Below are 12,592 nucleotides of genomic sequence, written 5' to 3'. Positions count from 1 at the left end.
AGAACCATGCCAAGCATGTGAAATCAGAGGAGTTCAGTGAACAACCCCCGATTGCTAAACTTCTCGTTTCTAGCGCTTACGCGAGTGCAAGCCAACTGTAAAGAATTTTAATGCAGTGAAACCAACTAAATCTTTGACTAATTAATGTCATAAAGGAAACAACTATAAAGGCTTAAATCTTGTGGGCATTGAAATTGCAGAAAAGGGAAATCTTTCATTTCTTAATTGTGTTTCATTTTTCTTCATCAGGCGTATTTAAAAAGCATAAATGCGTGTAAAAAAAATTTATGATATGATATTTTAATTAAAATTATTAATTTTATAATATAAATAATTTTATAATATATTTAATTTTTTGTAAATTTTTATTTATATCAATTTTTTGATTTAAAAAAACATGGAATTTTTTAAAAATTTGACTGGAAAACTTGGAAAAGTCAGGGAAATTTTTTTACAAAAATTAGTATGAATCCTTTAAGAGGAAAATGCATTAAAAAAAGCCTTGACTTGAATGGTTTCAGTGAATATAGTAAAACACTTGATATCAAATTAGTACCAAACTGAACAGTCTGGACAGTTTAGGAATTTATCTTTTCCATGTGCATGTGTAAAGAAATGAGCAGACTATATCACACAGCACACCACCTCATGCTTTTTTGTTCACCTATGGCTCACAAACCCGACTGCATAGCATGTGTAGTGTAAAATACAGATGTTCAATTTTTCATCTCCCTTTAAATTATCATATAGTTTCGATATCACTTCTGTGTATGTTATACTCTCTAGCCTTCAAACATGATTTCACTTGAATCAAGACTCCAACTCCTTTCCTATATCAGATCTATTTTTGAAAAAGTATTGTATCCTGAGATGTGTAAGAATGATTTATCCCCATCGTTTGCCGAAGACTCTCTAATGGCTACAAGGTCTAGGCCACAGCTATCATAGTTTCTAAAAAAATCTTTGTTATTGTCCATCTCCTGGTGTTAATTGATATACATTTTAATTTGCCCTGAGATTTAGTGTCAATTGAGAAGCCATCCAAGTCAAAGGTGGGTAGTACCATTATCTAACCCGTATTACCGTCTACGTGGTCTGGAAGTAAAACACCTGACCTAAGCCTATTGTAAACCTCCCAGACCCCACTTCTGATTTCAGGTGGATTCCATCAAAACAAAGTCACCTATCATTGAAACCAGAAACCTAAAAAAACGTGACCCCAAGAGCAAAGCAAATGCCCTTCAGGCCTGAATTGAAATGCTGGATTTGACACCTAAATGCCCTACTACCCCTTGGCAGTACAGGAATCACTGTCACATCTGAACCCTCGCCCCGAGTGGATTATAGTACTGAATAATGGTACTCTAACAGACTTGCTAATATTTGCTCCTGATTAGTTCCCACCCACATGATTACCTACCTAGGGAGCTTTCACCTACGGAAATGTCCTGAACATAGCTAATCTCCTTTCCCCCCCCCCCCCCCAGGAAGACTACAGTGTTCGAAACCCAAAAAATCCCTACACACTGTTCCCCAGTTCCCTAACCATAGAATCCCAGATAATTACACCCCATCACCCTCTACCTCATCCTCAACCACTCACTCCCTCTCTAAACTGTTGTTCGTGGAGATTGCTTCTTTGACGACAGGTGGCTCTGTTATACACGGGCCCTCCAAAACCCTAACTCTCTCCTGTAATGCCTCAACCTTGCCCTCTCCAAACAACCCTTACACTTGAAACTGTCAGCTTCTATTCCCCTATATAGATCGGAGAAACCTCCTATCACAAGCCCTACACAACACTAATTGAGATTGAGGCATATTAACCCTCCGAGGATCACAGAAGTTTCACAAAATGGTTTGAAAAAAAACACTTCACCTTCAACAAAATGTTTTCAAAAGTGGCCAGCTAGAAAATGCTTTCCCCCCTTCTGCTCCGCAGGACATCGAGCAAGGGGTGCTAGGGATTTGACTGAAGTGGCATTTGTGTAACGCCCACTTAATGCCTCTATTCTTTAGGCTGAACAATAGTGCACCTCTGGATTTTTGTGGAACCTGCTCAATCGTTCTGACAAAGTAGAGAGTTACTTATTTGTTCCGGTTTAACTATTTAGAAATATAGATGAGGGAAATATTCTGAAAAATTTGTATTTTAGGTGTTCTGCATATGAGATAATTTATAATTTAGGTGTTAAAAAAATAAAGGAGGAAAAGTGTGTATAGACCTTGAACGTATAATTTATGTTTGATTTTTTTTTTTAGATCATCAATCTATTTTAGGGCTCCTTATCGCATCGGCTTCAGAAATGGGTCGTACACAAATCCATCTGAATTATAAATATACCTTATATTTGCTGTTCCACTAATTTCACAAATAATGAAAATCAAACATTTTGTTTGTATAGGTGTGTACAAACTTTCTTATAGGCGTTTGTATTGGTATTTAATATAGGCACTTTCCGATTCAAAATATAACTCTTCTAAAGTTGATCATTCTGTTGGATTTGTGTTATGGCTAAAAAAAGTAAAAAAAACTCCAATTTAATTTAATGCTATGTCATTTCCGTTTTCAAGACTCGAATTTTTTAGTTCGGCGTTTCTCAACCTTTCTGAACCCAAGAACCACTAAAATGTCTCGTACAATTTTTCGGACCACATGTGTCCCCTATTACGGGACAACCTGTAATCTTTGTTCCGATTATTTTTTTTGTACAATTTGTTCCGTTTTTTTCAACGAGGCTTTATTTAAATTTGTAAATTTACTGAAGTCGTGAATGCACAGACACGCATTCATGTTGCAAGAAGTGCTATAGTTATTAAAATGTAAAATGTAACTTTCTATACGCACGTACTATGCCCAAAAATCCAACAAGAAAGTTGTTGCCCTGACTCTCCTTATGATGTCAAAAAATTCCCCGTTTCTAAGTGGAATATTCACTGAGATATTCGAATTAGAAAAATTAGGGAAAAATAGCATTGGAATGTGGGTAAACTGTTTTACCACGTGGAAACGTGGAATTGGTTTTTGTTGGCTGCAGTAGAGAGACAGACAGGGTACAACTTTTTAATTTGATTTTCGGGCACAGTGTGTCCGTATAAAAATTAATGTGTTTTATTTTAGTAACTAACAACCCTTTGAAACATGAATGACGTATCTGAGTAATGCTCGCTGATTGGATACTTTTTCTAATTGGGAGTATGCCTCTAGTGACAACGTTCGCCAGTAAAACGCCGTGTATACCGCTACCTGTGCCGCCCCCCCCCCCCCCCGTATATATTTTATGGTAAATGCGAAAAATTTGGTTATTATGCATAATTCCAGACCATTTTGACAAATTCGTTAAATTTTCCGAATTTATCACATTTACCGGTGATAAATAGACAAATACCGATGTTCAAGACAAAGAGTCAAACAGTCCGACTCTTTGTCTTGAACAGCGAGTAACTCCAGCTATAAAGATTATTTTGTCTTTCCATTATTTGTCTCTGCTACTGAAGAAGGAACTTCATACAGTTCCGAAACGCATCTAGCTGTTGTTCTCTTTTAATTCTTGGTATGCTCACGTTGTTTTCCCTAGTATATTGTCTCACCCAAAAGGTAATTCCAACATTCTAAAGGTAACATTCTAACGATAGCTAACATTACAAGATTGGTAATAATTTATATGTTTTTATCATTATAACATTATTTTCATTTAATTCAATTCCTCCCATCAAGTACGGAAAAAAACTGATAAGTGGTTGAATTTGGGAATATTTCTGCATGATTTGTTCCATATTCATGTTATCAACAACATTCAGGAATTATGCGTAATCACTGATAAAAGTGATAAATGTAGGAAAATTAATTTACTTTATACCGACGCGATTGGTGATTACGCATAATAACTGGCGATTATGGGTAATCACTGATTTTTCATATTTACTGCAACATATACACATAAGTTCATACCATTCTCACAAAATGAATTTTGATAGCTTTTCAATGAAGTATTTTCTCTAACATACAGATGTGGGGTAAACGAAGTCTTGAAAATTATAATGAATTATGAACTTATAATGAAAGACACCTGAAGTAGCAATTATTAAATTTGTGAATTGAACCGATAGTAGAAAAATAAAAAAAATGAGAAAAAGTCCCCTTAAAAATACAGTAGGCTACAAAAATACAGTAAAATGTTCCGCATTGCAAGGCATTGAGAACTAGCGGCACATTTGCAATATTAATAATATTCTCGCATATTTCTCGAGGATTTCTTGCATTAAGTTTGCACCAGTCCATATTACATCATTTATGTCTTCCTCTTACGACTCGGAAACGGATGATTTAGAAGATTCATTTTCTGAGCTTGATAAAAGCTCTTCTCTGTCGCTCAATTTTTTTTTTACTTTGTTTCAATATTGTCGCAAGGGAAAATGAAGGTGATGAAGCAGTCAATTGATTATAGGCAACTGAATAACCGTTTTTGAGATAGTTTCTTATCAGGAAAGAAACAATTTTAGCTAACAATAAAAGGAGGTGAAAAAAAAGAATTCCAACTCTCTTACTGTGGCAGAGGATTTAGAGGGGGAAGGAAAATCTTTATTTCTTTCACTTGCTAGTACTGACGTTAAGTTTCTTTCAAACTTGCTAGTAAAATGAATTGGAATGTATTTTGTACAGATAATACGGGGTATTTATCTGTATTTTAAGAATGGTCTACTTATCTCAACGCAAAGCTAATAAAACTGTATAAATTCCTAAAAATTATGTTGAACCCCCCCCCCCCCCCCCCCCCCCCGTGAACTTCCGTATCTCAGCTCATGACTATGTGCAAGATTACAAGAAAAATAAATCTGAGATCAAAGGATCCACATATTTGACCCTTTGTCACCGATGTTCAAATGATGAGAGAGAGAATTTTTTTTCAAAAGGAATTTCTCTATCACGAACGATAAACTCCTTCTTTACGGTCACTCCTCTTTTACGGTTGCTGTTTTGTGCCGCAGGGTGTCCGCAAGAGAGAGGATTCACACTGTATTTCATTCATAAGCGGATGCAGGCGCTTCGAACGAGGGGGGGGGGATTTTCCTCCTCCACTCTCCGCCTATGATAATAGATTTATTTTTGGGGAAACGGAGGGCGGTAGGGGCAAAGGGCCAGGGAGGCTGGGCCCGTGCACCGACCCCCACCCCAAGCCCATTAAAAATTAGGAAAATTATACAGTGAAACTCCTCTAAGACAACAGGTTGGCCGCTGATCGCACACAGAGGTGGCCGCGAAATAGGGGTTATTTTTGTATTATGTCTATGGAGCCTATTTTCCGTTCAGAGAAAAACTTGCCGCAAAGGTAAGTTGGCCAGAGAATAGGGTTGGCCGCCTATGAAAGTTTCACTAGATTTATGTAAAAAAAATTGAAATATCAAAAGAAAATATTCTTTATATATTTACCAATTTCTGTTAATATAAATGCTTTTCGAAGGGTAGTAACTCAGAATTTCTCAGGAAGAAAATTTTTGTGCCCCCCCCCCCCCGAAGTCTTTTATGCCTCCCCCGAAAGTTGATCCTGCGTACGCCACTCGGTAGAGGCGACCAGTCCCCCCTGTTTCCGCTCATGATTTTATTGCTCTGCTATAGGTATTTAATTTTCAATTGCAACACACAATTATTGAAAGGTTGCATAAAATTTCTATGATAAACACAACGTTTAATAAAAATTGGCGACATTGATAAATTGACAGAATGAAATATGCTAGTCTATCAAGGCCTTTTACAAGAAAATCTGTTTCCCTTTGTTGACGGGAATTATCTGATATCCAAGAATGCTTCTATTTCACTGCTGAGTTCCTAATACATCCCCAACCCAAAGTAGTCTTCGTGATAATCCTCGAAGAAAACCGATGTCAAACAACACTCAATTGTTCATTTGTGTTCGCCTACGTATGAGTATATGTGTTATCAATGTGTAGGAAGGTACATGCGTCCCGCAAGTCTTCTTTTCCAGTGTCCTTTTATTTTAGAGATCTTCAAGTGAGTGGCAGTCTGAAAGATTAAAAATGGAGAAAGGAAAGGGGCGTATGACATGGCAGTATTAGTGTCCGGTGCAATACAAAAGATATGGGGGAAGGAACTGGTTTTCTCCGACGCAGATGTGCGTTCCTGGCACTTTCGAAACCATTTTTGGTGAACGCATATGTGAGTTGCTGCCCCTTTTGGTACACTAGAGTTTTGACTCACATATGCGTCGCGGCCCCTCAGCTTCGTTAATAATGCTAAATCTGGATAAGAAACAGTATAACTATACTTAAAAAGTAGGAGAATGAGAAACACTTTAACATTAAATTAAAACAACCTAAAAGACATTACAATGCAAAATATATGTAAAAGATATGAAAAAATTGAGTAAAATAAAATATAATAAATGCCCCCCCCCCCCCCCAGAAGCAGGGTAGGTAGGTTTTTAACATATAACAGGTTTTGAACCGTCGTATCAAAAACCTCACATACTGCATTTTTAACCCCTGGAGCAGAGATTTAAATTAATCCCATCTCATAGGTCGGAGGAGATTTAAATGGAATCGCTGGTTTTGGCAGATGGTTAGTAAAAAAAATTAACTTTTAAACTAATAATATTAAATTGGAAATTTTTCATGTTTATAAAATAATGTCTTATCTATAATAATTTTGTATCACTTGTATTACCTAAGAATTTATATGATATTTTCTTTGGTAAAATTATTTTTTGTTTTCTACCAGTGTCAAAAATCAGATTTATAACTCAGCCTCTCATAGCTGTAACAAAGAACTACTAACTCAATTATACGGGGTGAATTTAACTTGATAGGCATGCTCTTACAATAATATCTCGGATCCCCACATCTTCAGCAGCAAACGTTTGTCACTTGCAATAAAATATGATAAATAAAAACTATATAATACAGTTATATATATGATTGTGTACAAAATCACATTATTTCTGTTTTGAATGATACTAAACATGCAGGAGATCATGAAATAATATAATGGATTAAAAAATTAAATATATATGTACATCACTTGATGGTATGTGAAGTCCTGGCCCGACATAGTGACTATGTCGCTAGACATTGAAGGGTTAAATATAAAAACTCCCATTGAACATACACTTATAGGGCCACGACTAGATGCTTGGTCCCCCCCGGGGCAAGCACACCTTGTTTCAGAATAAAATTTGCGCCCCCCTCGGGTCCAGTGCCCGGGGCACGAGACCCGCCTACTCCCCCCTAGTTGCGGCCCTGTACACTTACTTACACACTTATATCAGAGTTGTCAAAGAAATTTCTGAAATAATTCATTGTTCATCAGAGTAAGTTTCTCAAAGGAATGTGTGGTTATATTTGTAGTCACAGCCCATCAGCATGTCACCAAAATCACATTTTACCTACGCCTTGTTAGGTGAAGACTTCTGGCTAGAACCAGTCATAAGACATTAGGATTTGAGTTCCATTATTTTGGCTTGTCTGTATAATTTCTGTATTTGAAATTGTTAAATTTATAATTAAAGCACACAATAGCATTTTACTCTCAAATAATAAATTTCTCCTAGTATTAAATTATGAAAAAGTGTCAAATGTTCAATGTGGATTAGTAAAAAACAACTATTTATGAAAAATAACTCTCTTTTTAGGTGAAGAGTAATTTACGAACTGCCATCACCATTCCAGAAAAGTCCTGGTCTCGTTTCCGAGATATATTTGCTGACTATGTAGATAAAATGAAAGATGTATCTGAGAAGTCCAATACAGGGGGTAAATAAAATTTGTGTTAGTGCCATCCTGAGCAAAATCAATTGTACAGAGACCTTCTAGTAGTAAAAGAAAATGTTCTTTGCAGTTTCTGACTGTCCTGCTGGTGGTTGTTAGGTGCTGTTATTTGTTCCCGGTGAATGAGAATTTTCTCTTTGTTGCATTACTGTGAACGAAAGGTTTTAAAGTTTGAACTGAGAAGGGGCTTCTAACCATGACACCTGTACCGGTGAAAAGTGAAATGGGTAGTCATTTGTTTTATTTTGTTCACACATATATTGCAACATCATGGTTTTTAGATTATTGATATTTGTTGTGTCAAAATAGTGTTATTGAAAAATTATCTGTTAATTGAAAAAGGTTAATTGTTTCTCTTTCATTGTTATTCAATGTAGTTGTTGAATTTTGTTTTTGTAATGGAACTATTCAGAATATATTTGAATGGCTTAGAATTACATATTTCCTGTTAGAGTACTTTTCTGAAAAAATTAAGATATATCACATTTTTCTTTTCTTGATCTTTTCTATCAACTTGAAGCGCGATATATAACCAAGTATTTTTTTCTCATTAAAAATGAAAAAAGTGCAATTATGGAAAGAGTGCCATCATCATCATTATATTAAGCATTATGTATTAGAATTGGCATTTTTCTTTAATTTTCTGTGAATTGCATTTATTGTATTGTTGCTTGAGTGGTTTACAAATATATTGTTGTATTAAAAAAATATAACTGATATGAAACTTCAAGTATATGTGCTGCATGGTTTATAAAATATGCAGTTTGTTGTGTTTGTATTACCAATTCTGCCTATGGAAAATATATTTAAACACTTATATTTTCATTGTGATTTAGCTATTGATTTTTGTGTTATTAATGTTCACTATGCAAAACAATTCAATAAACAAATGTACAAAAACTGGGCAATAAATTATTTGTTGAGTACAAGAGATTTTGCAATACTATGTCTGACTTCCTGTCAAGAATGAAGCTGCTTTTCTTGTTTTTAAATGATTGTGAAAACTGTAACAAAATGTTGACTTCAAATCTTTTATTGGTTTTTATGTCTTTAGCCATTGTTTTATAGTTTGAGTGTAAAAAAACAATTTATAGAACCATATTTATTTTACAAGCCTTAAAATTTCTTGATATGTTTTGAAATATATTTTCTTGATTGAGAATGTTCCTGCCCCATATTAACACTTCATCTATAGCTAAGTTGTTATTACAGAGTTTATTTTTTGAAGAAAAAAATATATGCTTGTCTTCCTGAATACCATGATAGGATATTGCCTATTAATCAACCTTGCTTAATAATATATTCGAGTCAGAAATGCTTTTGGAAGGAATTGGTGTATCAAAATTGCTTTTGGTTCCCACTAGAGATTCACAGTAGGTTAATATGATTTATTTTTTAAGTAAATACCATTCCATATCCTCTTCAAACCTGAGCCAAAACTAACCATTAAAAAAAATTCGATCAATTTATGATTATTGCATGTCAAAATGCTCATTAAAAAAGAATTTTTTGAAAATAATAAATTTTTGGGTCTCTGTCTTGGACCATTTGAGTTACGTGTCCTTACAAATATACCCCAAGTCTCAATTTGAAAAAATAATCATTAAAACTGTTAAAAATAAGGTACACATATGTGTACCTCTTTAAAAAAGAAAGCGAAGAGTTTAATGGCCACGAAATGGTGTACTTAATTAAAATTTTTATCTTGTCTTCCTTGTTATAATAGTCTTTCAAATATTATTGAGACACTACAAAAGAGATTTTAAGGGTTAGCTTTTTTTTAACCGCAGGGTGAATATGATTTTGTTTTTTCCTCATAAAATATTTACAGATATGAATTTCATGCTGATTGCTCTCATGAATTTCAAGGTACTTCTTGCCTAACTTATCACCCCAATTTGCTGCAAAAGATGTTGCATTACTTGTTGAATCTTTTTTTTTAATCAGATGTCATGATAAAGATCAAATACATGCTTTGCAGACTTCATAAATCTTTTGCCATGCAATACATAAAATTTATAAGTTTTTTTTATGTAATGACAATACATTAAAAAATATATTCCGATTTACCAAATTTAATGGGACCATTTGAGATATCTCTTGTCTGTCCTTAATTTTTAAATTTTCATCTTTATATGGTAAAAAATAAAATACAACCAATTCAATGAAGGTGCAAAAAATCAATATACAGGATGCCTATAATTAAAGTAGGCTTGTTCTGAGCTGTTTACAGCCTTAACTTTTTATCGGATATTATGAAGCTTTGGGAACATCTTAATCAAGGGATGGCGAGAATTTTTTATGTCCCTTTAAAGCAGTTTCCCAAACTTTTTGTTTCATTGTCCCCTTCAGAAATTTTTTCTCTTCACCCATCTCAAAAGAACCCATAGGGTCCCATGTTATACCCATAGCTTGTATCACCCTCTTTGGGAAACGCTGCTTTAAAAACTGGAAATCTCTGCATAGCTTTTGGTGCATAATCACACTGTTTGTAAAAGAGTTCAAACAGCAAAGCACAATTTTGTAAACTTAACATCATATTCTTTAGTGAAGAAATGAGAATAGAAATGTGGAGATATTTAGAAACCCTGCTATAAAGCTTAAGCCTGTTCTCAAACTTTTGTCTTCCCTAGTGGACATCCGCAGCTCCCCAGAATAGTCTAAAAAGAAATGGTGTATGGTATTGAATAAGCACACATTAAGGACAGTTCAGTGGTGATCCTGACATTGGTGATGCCCCAAGGAGCAGGACCAATGGATTAATAAGTTTGGTCACATGTTATCACAAAGTAATCAGTATGTGCACCACAACTTGCATAGAAAGTACTCTATAGCCCTTCAAGACATTTCCAAAGTTTCATAGCTTTCTGAAGGGCAGTTAGGAATGTAGAAAGCTCAGAACACCCCAAGTTTAATTATAGACACCCTGTATGCAACAACCAGGTGCCACATAGCATTTTTACTAGCAACAGAGCCTCTTTGAAGACGCAGTTTATATTATATGTTAAGTGTAGAACGTGTTGAAAATGAATTTTTTTGCTTTGTGTATATTTTGTGTTTCACCAAAGTTAAATTTCAAAAAATATATATGTATAGTTTATAACTTTTACTTCTCTCTCTCCCAGTGCCTGTTATGCTGTGAAGTACATTATTTTTAGCATCACTTTCTGAATAACTATTAAACAGCAGTTCTATTCAACCCTTTAATGTACAAGTTTCTATTTTGAAATTTGTCGTATTTATATCATGGTAATTTACCCGGTTTTTTGTTTTCACCTGTAGTTTTTTCAGACAGGAACACAAGTTTTTTATATTAGTAGGATTGAAATAATATTCATTGGTTGTAGCTTATAAGCTACATGATGCATTGGAGGGTTAAATATATTTTCTGTAATTAAAATTTTTGAAAAATTGAAAATATATGAATCGTTTATTTCAGAAACCTCAAGTGCAGAATTTCAATTTTGAGAAAAAGTGTACCAACTGATTTTGGTACTAAAAGAATATTTCAAGGTCTCCAAAAAGGGGTACACAGAACATTGTTTTAGTGGGTTTCTGAACCAAATGAAGTGTCAATCAATTACGAGAAACCAGTGTAAACTCTTCTTCTTCTTTTTTTTTTTTTTTTTTTTTTTTAGTTATGGGGTTTTTGAAATAAGTGATTCACATTGACCACCAAAAAGCTAGTCCATGAGCCAAATCCCCAAAAATGAGCTCAATTGGTATCAGGGCCACAACTAGATGTTGTCACCCGGGGCGAGTGCGCATTTTGGCACCCCCCCCCCCCCACACACCTTGTAATGTTTAAGGAGAGGTTTAAGAATAAAATTTGCACTCCCTCTGATCCAGCGCCCGGGGCATGAGACCCACCTCTTCCCCCCCCCCCCCCCCTAGTTCCAGCCCGGATTGGTACTACCTGGGGTGGTAAAGGTTAAATATATTTTTCTTATACAGTTTTAATGCTTAGATAAAGAATATATGTGATAGCAATCTCAAAGTAATAGCTTTATGCGAAAAGTCGTGTTTTTATAGTAAAAATTGTTTTCCCTTAAAAATGTTTTTCTTGTACAGTTTTATGTGTAGATCAAGAATGTATGTGATATCAATGTCTAAGTGATAGCTTTATGTAGAAAAAAAACATTTTCTTATGTAGAATTTATTTCCAATTTATTTAAAATTGGAAAAGTAATAATTTTAATAAAATAATTTTTACTATAAAAACATGATTTTTCTTTACATAAAGCTAACACTTTTTGACATTCCTATCTCATATATTCTTGATCTACACATAAAGCCATACAAGAAAAACATTCAACCTTTGCCATCACAGGTGGTACCAAAAAAGTAGTTGGCTCATGGACTATACTAGTCATTATAAACAAATGATCACTTTGCAAGAATATATAAAATATGCATTATTTAAATCTAAGATTATATTTCTTAAAAAAATTACAGTAACTTCAGCCAGGTTCTTAACTATGTTCTACTGAATATACAGTCGAATACCGTTGTAGCGAAAAAATCTCGTTTTAACAACCACTTTTCTAATTCCCCAGATTAGTTTACATAGGAACAATGCAAAAACCTGGAATTCCTTTATAACAAAGGGTATTCACTCTGGTTTCTTGGAGTTTGTTATAACAGGATTCGACTGTAATTTCTAATTGAAATTCCTTTTTAGCATATTATTTTATGTGTTCACTATAAAAATTTGATAATTGCTCTTAAAATCAAATTGATAGTGCTTAAAAATTTTTCACAGCTTAAAAATTTAATCAAATGAGACAATGAAAATATCTTATAAATACTC

At 34.3% G+C, this 12,592-nt stretch overlaps 1 protein-coding gene across 1 annotated transcript in view; it reads left to right on the top strand.

Moving 5' to 3' along the window:
- LOC149065755 (transcriptional regulator protein Pur-beta-like) overlaps positions 1 to 8,221 on the top strand; it is a 38,646-nt gene extending 30,425 nt beyond the window's left edge. Inside the window, exon 7 of the mRNA XM_089254024.1 lies at positions 7,647 to 8,221. Coding sequence (XP_089110150.1) covers positions 7,647 to 7,775 — 129 coding nt within the window. The 3' untranslated portion in view covers positions 7,776 to 8,221. The remainder of the gene's footprint in view (positions 1 to 7,646) is intronic.
- Positions 8,222 to 12,592: the final 4,371 nt, after the last annotated feature.

The sequence above is a fragment of the Pholcus phalangioides genome, unplaced genomic scaffold, assembly GCF_987345545.1.
Source record: "Pholcus phalangioides strain wild (caught in Gottingen) unplaced genomic scaffold, Ppha-v1.0 ptg000039l_1, whole genome shotgun sequence".
In the NCBI taxonomy this organism is placed as follows: domain Eukaryota; kingdom Metazoa; phylum Arthropoda; class Arachnida; order Araneae; family Pholcidae; genus Pholcus; species Pholcus phalangioides.
Note: the sequence above shows the minus strand (reverse complement) of the source record. Positions and strands in the feature narration are given on the sequence as shown.